The sequence below is a fragment of the Morus notabilis genome, unplaced genomic scaffold, assembly GCF_000414095.1.
Source record: "Morus notabilis unplaced genomic scaffold, ASM41409v2 Scaffold1540, whole genome shotgun sequence".
Lineage (NCBI taxonomy): Eukaryota > Viridiplantae > Streptophyta > Magnoliopsida > Rosales > Moraceae > Morus > Morus notabilis.
Genome location: NW_010360914.1, coordinates 133,006 through 149,639, shown reverse-complemented (window position 1 = coordinate 149,639; position 16,634 = coordinate 133,006). Strand labels below are relative to the sequence as shown.

The following is a 16,634-nucleotide window of genomic DNA, read 5'->3' as shown; positions in this document are numbered from 1 at the left end:
TAGAGTTGCACTAGAGTGGGGAGAGGGGTGGTGCTTGAGGTTCGGCCAGGTTGGGAGGTAGTGCCGGAGACGAGCTTGACGAGCAAGGTGAGAAGGGGTCGATTTTGAAAATTTTATATCTGAAGCTGATATTAATTAAAAGTAGTGCTCTGGTTGAGTGATGAGAAGGTTTCTTTCTTATTTTTTTTTTCCCTTTTTCTCTTTTTTTTTTTTGAAAATGTTAGGGGTTTTTATTTGTTTTTCAATTAACTTTTAATATTTGATTCATTTTAATCTTTAATAGTATTTTTAATATTAGTGTCACGTCAGCATATCTATTAAAAGTATAGATGAAATTAGACATAATGAGCATTTTAAATTATTTTCTATAGATCATGAGTATTTTGAATCGTTTTATAAAATTAGAGGGCATTTTGAAATAACATACATACTTCAAGAACATTTATAAAATTAATCCAATTTTAAAAGTATTTTGACGTTACTAATTTAGTTCAAAATTTTGATTAAACTCAAGCCCTTTGGACAAATGTTTTGGCTTCGTCATTGGTCTTCTCCTTTTTGTATTTTCTACTCTAATCTTTAATAATAGTATATTGACCTTATCCTTCTATCTATCTCAAAAAAAAAAAAAAAAAAAAAACCTAAGTCCCTATTTTGTTCTTTTTGCAGATATTAGTTTTGTAATATGCTCCACACGTATTATCATGTTAGAGACACTTTAAGAGTTTATTGTTTATTGAATAATAAGAAATTTATTTAAACAATCATTTAAAGATTTTTATATTTATTTTAAAAAATATGTAAAGATAGCAATTGACAAAAAAAATTAAATATGGACACATTTAAAGAAAATTATTTTAACTAGGTAAAAATAAGTAGGAACACATGTAAAAAAAAAAAAAAAAGTTACTCCTATAGAAGTAAAGTGAGAAATAATATATATTTAAAAAACTCAAAAAAATTAAAATGTAAAAAGATTCACAAAAAATAAAAAGAAAAAAGAAAAAAAGAAGTAAGTGGAGGGCTGCTCATAGAAAAAAATAACTTTGACTATTTTATGTACTTTTAAATTAAATTAGATGTATAGAGGGAAAAAAAAAGGGCAATAGACAGGGAAAAAAAAAAAAGAGAAGAAAAATTAAAAAAAAAAAGGTCAAAAAATGGAACTAAAAAAAAGAGAGTGAAAGTCAAAAAATTAAAAAAAAAGAAAAAAAATATGAGGCCAACATGTAGCCTCTATAAAAACTAACACATAGTGTTTTTAAAAGTTAAATTCTTAATTCTTTTAAATATGTATAGATAATTCACCATATATATTCACTGTAATTACAGTAATAATCTTCAATATAGAAGCCTCTTACAAATTCAACGACTTGTTCAAATTAGGCATAATTTAGACAAAAAAATAATAAAAAAAGGAAAGCCTGAGACAAAGATGTTGACAAAACAAAAAAAGTATCCACGATGCTTTCGAAGTTCGAACACAGCGTCTCTTGGTCAGATATTTGTTCGTCGCCTGCAAATTTTTTTTTTTTTTTCAAAAAATTTTAAATTTAACCATTATCTTTTTCAACTTTAATATTTATGTTATTGTTCAAAATTGAAATATCATTATTGAAAATAATTTATAGGTTATAAAGAGATAATTTATAAGTTATAAAAGATAATCTATAAGTTATAAAAAAATAATTTATGAATTATTAATGATATAAGATAAATTTACAGTAATAATAAAAATAAAATAGTATTACATTTTTTATTTCTCGCTTCTTTTTTTTTACTGGGGCCTATGGGCCCTTTGCGCTTGCGCTCTCCAGATTTCGAACCTGAGACGTCTACCCATCCCCCTCACCTCCCTACTATATAAGCTAGCTCCAGATGGGTTTCTCGCATGCTTTTTAGCTCTCTCACTGCAACACAGATTCCAATAAAAACCGCTACTTTGCACATCGATCGGCTATTTGACTGACATGTTAGGCTTTCACGTCGGTTACCCGGTAACTGACTGCCAAAACTTCAAGGCCTCAATTATTGGCTCACCTAAAGGCACCCGGCCTTCCAACATGCCGACCACATTATCCGCACAAGCTTCTCGATCTCCACCTCACTCACTCGGCCCTCTAGCCGTGAATCTGCCGTTCCAAGTACCTCCTCTGTTTATGCATTTCCAGTGCTAATGAAGGGAAAAAGGTTTGTCCTTTCATACTTGAAGAAGAGAACAATTGTCCATTCTCTTCGCTGCCGCTGCCATTGCCGTTTTGTGAGAGCAACGGGCAGTTTCGTTTTTTCATCTCACAATTTCGAGTAGTACCATTTCGAAACTGTACACGTCGATTTTGTCGGTGATACCATATAGCTTGTGAGCCACTCCGGTGCGAGATAGCCGCTAGTGCCTCTCAAAGTTGTTAGCAGTTTGGAGGTTTCATGGTCTGGCAGCTTTGAGAGCCCGAAATCGGAGGATCTCACTTGTTGGCCTTCGTTCAAGAGGATGTTCTCCGGTTTGACGTCGCAATGGATGATCTTATGTTGGCAGCCACTGTGCAAGTAAGCAAGTGCTCTAGCCATTCCAAGGACAATCTTGAACCTATCTTCCCATTCTAAAATAGGACCTTCCGCCAAAAAGAATCCGCTCCAATGAACCTCGATTCATGAACTCGTAAACCTTTCAATCTAACCAGATCGGCATGGTAGATGCTTCCGATTATCGCAAGCTCGGTGAAAAATTCCTTCTTCCCTCCGACCCCTAAATTAGTGATCTTCTTTACGGCTACTGCAGTTTCATCTGGCGTAGTACCTTTATAAACTGTAACAAAGCCACCACTGCCAACTTTAGTCTTGAAATTCTCAGTTGCTTTTACAAGCTCCTCATACTTGAATCTTGAAGGTAATCCCAGCAGAGAAGTTGTTGGAGCACCGATGATGAAGATGAGTTCCAACGGCCTAAATTGGAAGCAACTTTCTTAGTAGTACTCTTCTTTTTGTGCAGCCACAGAATTGCCACTGCCATGATCATGCCAAACCCTGACAAGGGTATGAGCACAAGACCAGCAATTGGAAAATCACGTTTCTTTTCCGCGGTTGTATTCGATGGGAAAGAAGATATTTCAAAAATCTTTGTGTTCCCTAGTACAAGATCCGATTTCGTCGAATCAATGTAAACGGACCCAATATTATTCTCAAGAAGATAACAAGAACTAGAAGAACTACGGTAAGAGATTCCCAAGCAAGAACAGTTTTTTAAGCACAGATCCTGGCAAACAGCTAAATTGATACCACGCTTCGCGGGCTTCATGAAATTAATAGCGTAATAATTCGTACCAGTGTTAAGATTCAGATACTTGGCAACTGATGTTGATTCTAATCCCCTGCCTCCAACACTTGTGTTACATCCTCTAGATAGAGAAAATGAATTTTCTTTTGGCAAACAACCACTCGGATCAATTCGGAATCCTTCTTGGCATGTACACTGGCTCACTTCAGTATTTTTCCAAGTGCATAATCCTAGTTCCCCACAAATGTTTGGAACTAGACAAAAATCAATAGGCCTCACAAATTTGTGCACTGAATTTTCGTTTAAGCTACTTATCATAAGCCTCCCGTCATGTCCAATCCGCGCAATCCTAAAATCTGAAAGCTTCAATGCAAGTCTCAAAATGACCAAAGAATCATTCTCACCTCCATAAAGATACAAACCGTTTCTAGTAATCTCCATGTACGACACTAGCTTGTACGATTCCATGAAAGCTTCCAATAAGTCCGTCCGAACCACCACAATTCCAGATCTATCTGCAGACAAGTCATCGCCTGTTGCAGCACTAACCAAGGATTTCCCCACCAAATGTCGTTGTCCCATGACGATGGTGTCCATCGGATAATCGAAACTCTGCCACAAGGACACGTTTTTCGCATCGATGAGCACGGGGTTCCCGGTTTCCAAGAGCTGAAGAGCCGAACTGGAGATCTGCTCAATACCGGCGTGAACCAAACGAGTTTTTTCGACTCGTCGGTGATGGTGAGCCGTCGATTGTGAGCGTCAAATTGGCCGAGTTCGAAACGGGGTTGTTCCTGTTAGCCGACCAGATAACGGTTTGGGTTGCGACGGGGACAATGGAGAAGTAGATACGTGGTGGCTGTAGAGATGTAGTAACTAATGAGGCTCTGAAAAAGCCGTTAATGGAGGACAAGAAAGCGTCGTTATCGTCAAGCAATTGGAGGTTGTTTATTGTGAAGTATGGGACTATAGAATCGATGTAAATTGGATCTGACAAGGCAAGGAATGGGAAAATTATGAGCAAGCATAAAGAGAAGGATTTCATTATTGGGAATAATGGCATTGTGGGATTGGTGAAACAATGGTTGGAGACGGAGATTAAAGTCATTAAGCTTATAGTTATGCTGCTCTGCTGATGATTGAGGCATTCATTTGACTATTGAGATGGCGGTCGTTTGTGGGCATATGATTTTGACAAAATAAAAGTTGACTTAATTCATCCAAGAAAACGAAAAAGTGAATTTTGACAAAATAATAGTAGTTAGATAGTGGATTTTGACAAAAATAATAACCAACATCTAATTCAACGGTTTCCATTTAAAATTTTAACAAAAGGACCATTTAGAAATACTTTTCAGTTGATGGACTATTTATGGAACAAATTTAACTACAATGACTAATTCTAGAGAGAGAAAAGAATTGAGGAACCTTTGATGAATTTATTCCTATATTAGGAGAGAACACAGATTTATTATGATTTCCAATAATGTGGCTACATTTACGGATTAGGAAAAATGAATAATTCACCAATAAGAAACACCATCAATATAGACTCTATATAAATACACATTACAACAGCCAAATCCGCTGGTATGTTACCCAAAACTATCAAATCACTAGATTTTCTAATTTGATAATTGATGCAAATAAATTCAAACTATAGGTGAAAATTTAAACATTTGCGTTGAGAAGATGCGTGAATCTAGAAGTGCCACCTTCAACTTTTCTATGGTTCCATGATGATTTTGGAAAATACAGGAGTGTTTATAGACGACTCATAGACAACTTTATAAGGAACACACAAGAGTGTTTTACAATTTAGGAGTTCACTGCAACCAAGCCATCATATAGCCAGTTTCTAGTCATGAAAAAAACCTGCTCTGCATCTCCATCTTCCTCTGGAGATTCAGGCCGATGCACAAAGCCATGACCCCTACCCTTGAAAATTTCGACCCTAGAGCCTCTGCCTATTCTCTTCTCAACATCCTCAAGCAAACTTATCGGACAAAGTGGATCATTATCCCCTGAAATAAACAGCACAGGTACCTTCACATTGGAGGCTAAAGTTGGGTTTATCCTTGTGCCATAAAAGGACACCCCAATGCCAAAATAGGTGCCCTGATCTCGAGAAAGCACGTCGATAACTTTGCCGCCTCCATAGCAAAATCCTATCAGGCCAAGCTTCTTTGAGATCCCTGCAGCTACAAATTCATTAACCATCCAGTTTGTTGATGTGGCAATGTCCTTTGCAACCCTCTCAGGGTCTTGTTTCCTTATCCATTGTTCAAACACGTCCTTCGGTCGATGCTTTGCCCATGGATCTCCACGGAATAGGTCTGGAACTAGTACACTGCATTTTTTATTTTTTTTGGTATTAAACAATCAAGATTTATATAATGACCTACTTACAAGAAATTTATTGTAAGATCTTTACAAGGTTAAGCAACATTACTTGTAACCGTTGCAAGCAACGCGATACGCGAAATCTCTCGTTGCTGAATCTTCAAATCCATAAACATCAGACAAGAGCAATATCCCAGTTCCATTATTGTTCTTTACTGCTTTGAAGAGATAAGCACGGATGTTGTCATCACCCTCCTCGATTGAAAGTTCTTTTCCACTGACCAACTCGCATGCGTCGTCATCTAAACCATCTTCCACTTTTAGTAAGCTACAGTTTACTCTTCTGGCTATGTTCTTTGCATCTGATCTCCGAAGGTTTAGCTTGCATTTTTTCTGTAGAAAACTGAAGATTTACGGTCAAGCTAACAATTCTTTATAACACAGAACATTACATTTGTATCAAGGAGGATGAGGGTCCTATGTATCACAAAGACTAAGATTTATTTGGTCTAAAGCATTATGATGTATAGAGACACAGAAGGATAAATGCACAAGGGCCAGGATATATATATATATATATATATATAGCTCATATGTATCCTGACTCATGTACTTTTGATAATAGCATGGGATGAGCAGATTAAGTTTCCTTTTATTTTCACAAATTGGCATGACCAAGTTTAAAGATGGTAGTCCCTAGATGGAGATTGGAGATATATCTTCAACAACTTGAACAAACTATCTTGTTCCGAGTTTTTCTACTTTTCTTATTCCCTCAAAATCTTTTGAAAAAGATTGTCTAAACAGTGAAAATTTCATCAAATAACTTGGAATGATGCCCAGAATAGGTCACAAACCGAAGAACTATTAAACTTCGACGACGCTGTTTATCGCTTTTCTGTCACAAATTCTGGATTGGTTAATGTGATTTTACTAAGAAACTGAAATGGGTCATACAAAGGAGTGATGAACCAGAAAACAAGCAATCAATTCATACTGGAATTAGTCAAATACAAATTGAAAAGAAGACTGAAGAATTCTCAGCTGTTTCTGCAACATAAAAGAAGAGAATACATGAAAGGAAGAACGTACAAAAGAAGAAGAAGAATGAGAACTTGAGAGAAACTGAAATGGCTGATCAGTTGGCCTTCCAAAAGAGAGACGAGGAGTGTCAGTGGAGCTCACGAGGGAGCAGAATATAGGAGTTCTTGTTGAAGCTAAACCCATGTCTTCCTTCTGTTTTACCACCAACGGCTCTTTAACCATAAAACAAAATAGAAAAATCTATCTCTGGATTTTGTTATAATAATGTGTCGATAATATCTTTTCGTTTTTCCTTCAAACCAATTGCTGGCCTTTAAAACATATCCCATGTTGCATTCCCAGCCGACGCATGGACCCACACATCCAGTTAAACAAAAAATATCTCGCACGAAGTTTGTACTCTCATTTTTTTTTTTTGTTAGGATTATTTTTATTAGTGCTCTCAATTTTAAAATTATTATTAATTTATTTTTAAAATTTTAAAATTATTATTAATTAATTTTTTAAAGTTTAAAAATTTTTATTTAATTTTTAAAATTTTAAATTGTTCTCATTTAATTTTTTTTTTTGTAATTTTTACTAAAATCATACTAAAATAGAAGAGATTAAGTGCGATTATATGATTTTTGTCTGTTTTTTTAAACAGAAATCTAAATAAAAATACTACGTGATTTCATTATTTTTTTTTTCTATCTATTTTTAACATAAATTACAACTGAAGAGATTAAATCGGAATAATTTAAAATTTATGAGATAAAATAAGAATTTTTATTTTTCTGAAGACAAACTGAGAATGTCTATAAGATTAGAAACACCACTGATAATAATTTTTTTTATTACTAGACTACTCTTCGATCAGATTTGGAATGAAATTGTTGGTTCACAACTTGCGTATCATGCTAACCGCTACTTCATAATTCACAAAGTGCATAATCACAATATTCCAACGACTTAACAAATATCGCCGCAGACATTATAATGTGTCGATAATATCTTTTCGTTTTTCCTTCAAACCAATTGCTGGCCTTTAAAACATATCCCATGTTGCATTCCCAGCCGACGCATGGACCCACACATCCAGTTAAACAAAAAATATCTCGCACGAAGTTTGTACTCTCATTTTTTTTTTTTGTTATGATTATTTTTATTAGTGCTCCTCAATTTTAAAATTATTATTAATTAATTTTTTAAAATTTTAAATTATTATTAATTTATTTTTTAAAGTTTAAAATTTTTATTTTATTTTTAAAATTTTAAATTGTTCTCATTTAATTTTTTTTTGTAATTTTTATTAAAATCAGACCAAAATAGAAGAGATTAAGTGCGATTATATGATTTTTGTCTGTTTTTTTAAACAGAAATCTAAACAGAAATACTACGTGATTTCATTATTCTTTTTTTTTTTATCTATTTTTAACATAAATTACAACTGAAGAGATTAAATGGGAATAATTTAAAATTTATGAAACAAAATAAGAATTTTTATTTTTCTGAAGACAAACTGAGAATGTCTATAAGATTCAGAAACACCACTGATAATAAATTTTTTTTTTTATTACTAGACTAGACTCTCGATCAGATTTGGAATGAAATTGTTGGTTCACAACTGGCGTATCATGCTAACCGCTACTTCATAATTCACAAAGTGCATAATCACAATATTCCAACGACTTACCAAATATCGCTGCAGACATTTCGTTATCTCTTTATCTCCTTTGTATATCTATGTATCTATAATTTATGATCTATAACATACATAAAAAAACGAAACTCTTTTTCTTTCATTCTTCCTACATTTGCCATTTGTCAATTTTTACTCTTTTTTCCCCTTTTTTCTTTACTTTTAATTCTTTCTTTTTACCTGTTTCTTTTAAAAATACTACCGCGTGCCTTTTGGAATTTTTTTTTCTCACTTTACTCCTATTAAAATAATTTCTTTCAATTATTATTTAATTTCTTTTCATTTTTATTAAATTCACCTTTACATTATAATTATTTTACAGGTAAAACTTATGATAAAACATGCATTTTTGTTCCACTAATAAAAACTAATATTTTAGTTATTAGATTAGTTCTTCAATAGTCTTACCTGAGTAGAAGCAATTTTGTATCCCTCTTTTAAGAGCATTTGGCTATTAAAAGAGCCAAGTGTTCTTTCTCTCAAGGAGTCACGTGACACCCCTCTCCATTTTTTTTTTCTCTTTTTTCCTTTTTATTTTTTTATTATTTTGTAAATATTTTTTTGCAATTTAAATTTTCGTGTATTGACACAGAATCAAACTTATAACGTGTCTAGCATGTGGTCTCAAGTAGTAAATTGAAAAATAGGAGCCACAATCAGTGGCGGATTTAAGTATAGCTCAGTGGAGATTACCACCCCTACTCAATTTTTTTTGAAAAATATATTACCTTTAAAAATTTTAAAATTTTACACTTAAACCCCCACTGAAATAATATATGCATCTATTAAAATAAATATATTTTCTTATATGCCCTCATTAAGATAATTTGTTAAGAAAAAATTTAGTGTACATCCTCACTGAAGTGAAAGGCTGGCTCCGCTACTGGCCACAATGATCGTATCTTATTAAACAAAAACGAAAGGAAGATCAGATTTTGTATATGGCCTGCTTACAACAAATTATTTATCTTCTAAATTCAAAAGAGAGAAGTACATTATTTTCAAACCTAGCTTCACGTTAGAGAGCTTTCTCCAAGCAATTTCATTAAAGATCTACAGATAGTCATTGGCAAAACACAAATACGGCCAAAACATTGTTCGAGTCATGTAAAGCCATATCATTCTTACCAGATTTATTTCAAAGGAATCCATCAAATAAACTACTTTTTTTTCCTTTTTAATTGGTAGGACTCCATCACATAAACTTGACAAATCAAATATAGCAAGAAACAAACGGCATCAGTCATCTTTTCGAGCGGCTCGCACTAAAAACAATCAACCACAATAAATGAACCTCACAACACGGCATAATTTTTAAATATTTAAAAAGCTAACTTTGCCAATAATTTTGTTGTTTAGTTGCTCTTTTTTTCCCCCTTTTTTGAGAAGAAGTAACCATATCGTCGAGCTTTAAACTGATTTTGAGTATGGAGAGCAGGAGAGTTAAAGATGAAATAGAAAACAAAACCTTTTTCTCTCTCTCTCTCTTCTTTTTTTTTTTTTTTTTTGGGCCGTAGATAATGAAAAAGATATGTAAATGTTGTGTAGGCTCTATCCAACCTACAAGAATAAGACAATAGAAAGAAGCAAGAGAAGTAGCAACTGCCACAGAAGCATGGAAAGGAAAAATAAATTGAGATTTTTTTTTAATTCACTTTCATCCTAGATATCAAGATCATAACATGTAGTTTATGAAAAGAAACTCGTGCAAAATAAAGGAAAGGCATACAAAAAACGAGATGCAAAAACATGCTAATTAAAATGTTGTTAACTTTTTCATTTTTAAAATGGTCGAATTGTCTCGTTTCTAGTTCTACAGAATTACGTAGCTATGTGCTAGTCCCAACCCACTTATAATCTGATTTTATTACATTAGTAATCTAATTATTGTGGTGTTTTTTATCAAGTTTCATCTGGATGTATTGACCTTTTTCCTTTTTATACAATGAAAAAATGTGCTTTCAATTTAGAATCCAATATCATGACTTAATGCAAGTCAATGAATCTTGTAGTACAATGAAAAAATGTGCTTTTAATTTAGAATCCAATATCACGACTTTAATATAAGTCAATGAATCTTGTAACAACCACTACAAGTGACGGACTAACTATGTTGGGGCCATAATTGGCACCTCTGATTTTCTCTTATTCTAAATGTGCTCAAAACCCGACATCACCCATTGCAGGAGGCAAAAGATAAATCATCCTTTACCTCAGAATAACATAACAAACAGGACAAGGCATAACATTATTTGGAGGAACTAAGAGGAAACTGAAAGAGCAAAGAACAACAACTGAAAAATGCCTGCTTGAGCAGATTGTCATGGACGAGCCCCAATTATGCAGTTCAAGAAATATGAATAAAAGACAAACAACAATGCAATATTATTGATACAAAACAAAATAGACATACACTAAAAGCCCTTAATTATTCTCTTCCACTCATGAGATCTATTTTTGCATAAACGTCAAGTAAAATGACATTACTAAAATTTAATAAATAACTACATCATTTTTACAACTATTACCGATCACTTCATTAAACAGTTTTCTTGTCTCATTAATTACTTCTAGCAGACAAAACACTTTTCTTGTCTCATCAATTTCTCCTCACAAACAATAACCGTTAATGAGTGAAGACACTTCTTTAGATTGCCTTCAACAATATATTTGCATCACTTCCCGCGTCCCGCCCATTAAGTGTCACGACACTCTTTTAAAAGTGTCCTCCGCAAGTCACCTGCCTTTGGGACATACAAGCGGTTCCCTTTGGTATAAACAAGTCCATCTTCTACCCAGAACTGACGAATCTTGCCTTCTTCCACAAGCTTAGGGTCTTTCATTGTCGGGTCCTTCTCCAGGTTCTCCTTGATGCGCTCCTGAAATGGGAGTACTCACTGCGCTAGCTGACATGTTTGCTGGCAACTTCAATGCCGCAAGTTCGTCCTTACAACTCAGTGCATCCGCAGCTTGATTGGTGCAACCAGCCTTGTGTTCAAAATAGAAGTCAAATTCTGCAGATTGATGAACTAAGCCACTGAAAATTTGATACTCATTTACTTATACAGAGAAATCGGAATAATATGACTTTGAACGCTACGACAAAAGAAAAAGGATGCGTTCGGAGCATTCTCTGATATGAATTCCAAGCATCTTTAAGATTCATCTCCGCGTGGGTATTATTATTCATTTTGTAAATTCTATGGCCACACACACACCTTTCAAACCCCTTTCTCCTTGGATTATTCAAAAAACACGATAATTGGTACATTTAAATGCTTAGGGTATACGTTTGGTACATGTGTTATTTATGGATTTAAATTATGATTTTGACTCTATAGTGTTTTTCTCTTAAAAAAATTTAAAATTTAAAAGTCATAATCAAAATTACTATTTAAATCCATATACAAAACAACCCCTTAAATATTAGAGATACTAGTTAATAGCACGCACCTTGCGCGTGCATTTCTTGCAATTTTTTAGATTTTTTTTGGCAATTTTTTAGATTTGAAAATCATACATTTCTTCAAAAATTTAATTGTCCTTATTTATTACTTTTTTAATAGTTGATTATAGTAAAAAAAATCTAGTAGAAAAATATTTTTTATAAATTATAAAGGGAAAAGTTAGACAATAAATTATTTATGATATATATATATATAATTTATTTAAGATATTGTATGACAGAAAAAAATGACTACAAGTAAAAAATTTTGGCATTGGGACATTTGAGAAAATTTATTTTAACAAGAATATATTAGGAAAAGAGTGTAACCCGTTTGAAAAGCAACAAAAAAAATTAGTAGAAAAATGAATAAGAAAAGAATGTAAATAGAAAAAAAAAGGAGGAAGAGCAAAAAACTGAAGAAAAAAGTGAAAAAGTATTTATGAAGATCACATTAAAAAAAGGAAGAAAATAAACTATAGTAGAAAAAAAATAAATGATAAGAATGAAAAAGGGGAAAGCAACAAAAATAATCTCGTAAGCAAAGAGAAATTAGAAACAGTAAAAGTAATTTAACAAACGGATGTTAAAATAGACAATATACTAGGAAGGTGAAAGCAACAAAAAAAGAAAAAGTAGTATAAAAGTGAGGAGGAAAAAAGATGAAAAACTAAAAGATGTGAATAGAAAAGAAGGGATGACAAAAAACTCAAACAAAAGGCGAAAAGTTGGCAAAAAACTAAAAAGGGGCGATCCGTTAAAAACATATACAAAACAATTACAATGCAAAAGTCTCCGAATGGCTGCCAAAATGAATGGAAATAATTTTTCTTTCTTTCATTCTATGAGCCCCAATTGAGGAATCACTAGTGGACGTTTGGTTCATGAATTCAAAACCATTCTCGGTTTACGTGTGTTTTTTGCGAGAGAAAACACTGTAGCGAGTCACGAATTATGATTCGAATCATGGCACGAATCCTCATAACAAACACCCGACCTACTACAAAATCCTACTTTTCACTGCATCTCTAATGATTGTATGGCCAGTTTGGCTGCAACCATGGATATATTTTCTCTATTTAACTCTAGCGATTCATCTAGCCTTTGAAGTGTGTCTTTAAGCTCCATTGCCCTTAACTTCTTACTTTGCAGATTCATAAGTTCCGATTCAGTCGATCCTGTCAAAGTAGCACACCGAGATCAGTTCACAATCGAAGTTTACACTGACTAGAAAGGCACTTCTTACAAGTGAAGCCTTCAAATATCTCGTTCGCACAGATTTGTTGTTATCTTATCCAACAAAAAAGTTGGTAATCTTGAAATCAAACTTAAGTCATATGCTCGGGAAAACGAATATATGCACAAGGAAAGATCATCCAAATCCCCATTAAAGGTAATGAGATATCTAGCTTCCAATCAACTATCCTTTTTCCTCTCCTAATATATACATATCTGAAGAAAGATGATAAATGGTGAAAAAGGCAATCAGACTTATGCCTTACAATCAAGAACTGAAGATGGAGAAGAGAAATTGCCTGACACAGGTTGAAAACCTGCAAATGACACGCGCTCAGACAAGGACGGAATGAAAGCTGAATCACAATCTAATGATGGTTCTTTCTCAGTCCATGCCAGAGAGTTCGCAGTATGAGTCTGCAACAATGCCTCCTTTGGTGCCTAATGACATGAGATAAATGAGAAACCTAGCCCCAAACACGCCACGCAACCCCAAAAGAAAAGAAGAAAAAAAAGGAGCCACATTGCCAAACGATTTAGGGCAGCAACAGTGATTCACGTTATTTTTTCCTTATGAAAGCCTCCAGAACAAGATAACGATTCCATAAAGTTCAAAGTGAAATGGATAAGATTACTTTAACAAAACCTCTTGTAATTCCTGTGCATAGTTTCTATGCCAAAGACCACTTTCAGCAACTGCAAAATTTTTCTCCAAACAAATAGTCACCAATTTCTTCTTGTCAATATCCCGTCTCCAATTCCATGATTTTGATTAAATGCATAGACCATTTATACAATAAAAGAGCCTGAGCGAGCATGTTGGTTCAACACAGACAATACGAGGAGAGTTTATGCATGAGGCATGAGCACAAATCAAAGCTGAAATTTTATTCATATATATTTATTTTTTCCAATACAAATTTTCTGGTTTCCTGCATAGTCTTTCTGCTTCATTTACACAATTCCCTGATTTGAGAAAATCAATAAAGCAATTCACTTAAGGGAAACATACTCCGATCTCCTTCAAATGCAAACACACACACTCAACAAGCATGACAGGAAGAGAGTCGGATAAAACTACACACAAAAACACACATAGCGGGAACCATGAGAGAGAATTAGAGAGATACCTTCAACTTGATCTCTAAGCTATTCAAACTATGAAGAGCCTCCTTGACTTCTGTGATTTTTGAGCTCAATCCGCTTAAATCCTCAGAAAGCATGTCTTGTTCTGGTACGACTGCACCAATTAAGTAAGGATCTGCCTGCAAGAGTGCGTCGCAACCATAACAAACATAAAGCCATTTGTAAGATCACGTATATAGGATGATGGGAGAAAGTTATAAAAGAAGATAAAAATAAAGAATGTACAGTCACAATAACAATTCCATTATAGCGAAAAAAAATCCTAGTTTTGTTTCCTCATCCCCACTATCTCACAAAGAAAGAAAATTAAAAGAATTGTATATCTTTAGAGATTAACCACTTCTGAACTTGGTTACTCAAGAAGTTGGAAGTAGAATGAAGTTCCTTCAACTAATCCTAGGATTCAACAAGGAATAGAGTTGAGATTGCACAATTTTTATTTCTTGCCTGTATGAATTTCACAATCTTGGTTCGACCCACTCCTCTTATAGAAACTAGTGCTCCAACTTCTAATCTTTCAACCTGCAGAATATTGAATACAATTTGAATTCCAGAAATATAAGGTATAAACATATTCTAACTCCTGGAAGCTTACACTTTCAATGAAAACCAGACAACCATATCTTGCTGCAAATGACGGTTCAGATGATGAATCGCCGATTATGATAGGATCCAACACAAAATGCACAAAAAGCTTCGACCTTCTCATTAATGACTGCATACATAAAGGCAGCAGTTGAGACACTTAAAGTTTATACCTTTATCACTTATTGTTCAAAACATATCAAGCCCCATAAAAATTAAACGTTTTGGAATTGCCTGTCAAGTATCAACCATTCATTAGACCATCTCCAATACAAATTCCAATACTATATTTGACACAAAAAGGATAAAAAGGACTTATTTGATTTTTTTTTTTATTTCCTGATTTAATGCACAATACTATTTTAAATGTTATATCTACTTTTGTCATAATTATTAAGTTTTGGAACTTGTAAAGTTTTTTAATTTTAAAAGTCTAAATATAAATATTTTATAATGCTTAAATGAAAAGCTCAATACATCAATCAATAGTAACCAACAGCCAAAATATGGAATATCGTAGAGTGGCATATGTCAAATATCCCACAAAACAATAAACCTGCATTGGAGAGTGGGTTTTCGAGTTAAATACTAACACTTGCCATTAGCACATTAATTTAGCCTCTTAGCATGCTATCCCCAATAGGAGAGTGAAAGAAAATCCGCACAAAAAAAAAAGTTGAAAACTTAGAATATGTAAGTTATTCTTATTATGAGTGGTGATATGTGAGCAGAACTGAATTCAGTTATGGGTCTTTCTCCGATAGGGCGTCGCTAAAGTCGGTTTCTGATCGTTGGATCCCATCAAAATCACATTAAATTAAAAAAGTATGCATAAATATAATTTTTAATACAAATTTGACAACTGAAAACAAAACCTTTTAGTAGTTCATTTTTGCAGGATCTACCAGAAAAATCCCGTTTAATTATTCACAAAATTATGGAAACAGACGCAATAACATAAAACAAAAAATAAAAATAAAATAAAATAAAGTAATCATTCTATAATGATACTCTGCTTGTCCCTGTAAAGAACACAGGTAAGAGTCTAGTGACATAAATAACAACTACCTCCTCCAGAAGAGCCAGATACCTTGCTTCATATAAATGCAGGGTTTTACTTTCTGAGGGAACAAGAACCTGAAATTATTCAAAAGAAATTAAACCTAAAAAAATTGCAAAATTACAGTTACAGTCTTACAGAAACTATACGAAACTAGTTAATATAACTGAAACTAAGAATCAACAAAATCGAAAGTGATAGAATCATGAATAACAAGCTAAAAAATGTGTGGAAATTGAGAAAGAAGCAGAAAAATGGAAGGCAAACCTCGTTGGGGCTAAAGGGGAGGAGTGGAAGCTCCATGGAAGTCGCCATGGGAGCGAAACGGCATCGTTTTGTTCTTGAAAAAAGCTCGGAATTCCCAGCAATGCTCGCTTCCGTGTCTCTGAGAAAACCGAATTGGCGGTTTCTGGAATAGAAACGGATTCCGGTGTTTGGTATAGAATGATGAGGATAAGTCTCAGAAGAAAACGGGATTGTAAGGTTGAGCAGCGTAAAACTCATTGGATAGAAATCAGTTAGTTGTTATTAACTGTTGTATGTAATGTAATTCCTTTGTCGGCAGGAGTTTCCCTATTGGAACAATTATGTATGCTTTTTTTTTTCCCCTTCCTTTTTATTAATTTCAAATCCTCCATTTTACACTATCTCACTTCGATCCCCGATATTTACAGTCGTTTAAAATTAATGTGAAAATTTCATTTTTCTTTTTTAAATATAAAATTATATCATAATTAATAAAGAGTTGTAATTTGTAAACCTGCCATATAAATAGAATAGACTCCCGTATATCCTTATCCATTCATGTCCCCTTTTACGTCAT

The 16,634-nt window shown here is 33.5% G+C and overlaps 2 protein-coding genes and 1 pseudogene across 3 annotated transcripts; all 3 read right to left on the bottom strand.

Annotated features, from left to right (window-relative positions):
- Positions 1-2,040: 2,040 nt before the first annotated feature.
- On the bottom strand, positions 2,041-3,868 carry LOC112091498 (annotated as a pseudogene).
- Positions 3,869-4,837: 969 nt separating this feature from the next.
- Positions 4,838-6,893, bottom strand: LOC112091500 (carboxymethylenebutenolidase homolog). The gene is made up of 3 exons (XM_024165303.1): positions 6,707-6,893; positions 5,724-6,007; positions 4,838-5,621 (listed from the first exon to the last, which is right to left on the bottom strand). Exons 1-3 carry the CDS (start codon positions 6,878-6,880, stop codon positions 5,090-5,092), a joined length of 990 nt encoding a protein of 329 aa, XP_024021071.1. The 5' UTR covers positions 6,881-6,893; the 3' UTR covers positions 4,838-5,089.
- A 5,618-nt stretch (positions 6,894-12,511) lies between these two features.
- On the bottom strand, positions 12,512-16,384 carry LOC21391681. 2 transcript variants are annotated; one of them, XM_024165300.1, is made up of 7 exons: positions 16,079-16,384; positions 15,820-15,888; positions 14,762-14,881; positions 14,614-14,688; positions 14,151-14,285; positions 13,320-13,461; positions 12,512-12,962 (listed from the first exon to the last, which is right to left on the bottom strand). In XM_024165300.1, the coding sequence occupies exons 1-7, from the start codon at positions 16,313-16,315 to the stop codon at positions 12,802-12,804; spliced, it is 939 nt and encodes a 312-aa protein (XP_024021068.1). In that variant the 5' UTR covers positions 16,316-16,384; the 3' UTR covers positions 12,512-12,801. The 2 variants fall into 2 exon arrangements, with proteins under 2 accessions (XP_024021068.1, XP_024021069.1); XM_024165301.1 differs by having other exon boundaries at positions 12,895-12,962; positions 13,287-13,461.
- Positions 16,385-16,634: the final 250 nt, after the last annotated feature.

Bases quoted from the DNA above. Each gene is read 5' to 3' on its own strand.
- LOC112091500 (XM_024165303.1), bottom strand. From the start codon at position 6,880: ATGGTTAAAGAGCCGTTGGTGGTAAAACAGAAGGAAGACATGGGTTTA. The intron at 6,008-6,706 runs GTACGTTCTTCC...AGTTTTCTACAG, and splicing joins CTCATTCTTCTTCTTCTTTT to AAAAAATGCAAGCTAAACCT. The intron at 5,622-5,723 runs GTAATGTTGCTT...TAAAAAATGCAG, and splicing joins GTTGCTTGCAACGGTTACAA to TGTACTAGTTCCAGACCTAT.
- LOC21391681 (XM_024165300.1), bottom strand. From the start codon at position 16,315: ATGAGTTTTACGCTGCTCAACCTTACAATCCCGTTTTCTTCTGAGACT. The intron at 15,889-16,078 runs GTTTGCCTTCCA...GAATAATTTCAG, and splicing joins TCCCCTTTAGCCCCAACGAG to GTTCTTGTTCCCTCAGAAAG. The intron at 13,462-14,150 runs GTATCTCTCTAA...TCATGTCATTAG, and splicing joins GCTTAGAGATCAAGTTGAAG to GCACCAAAGGAGGCATTGTT.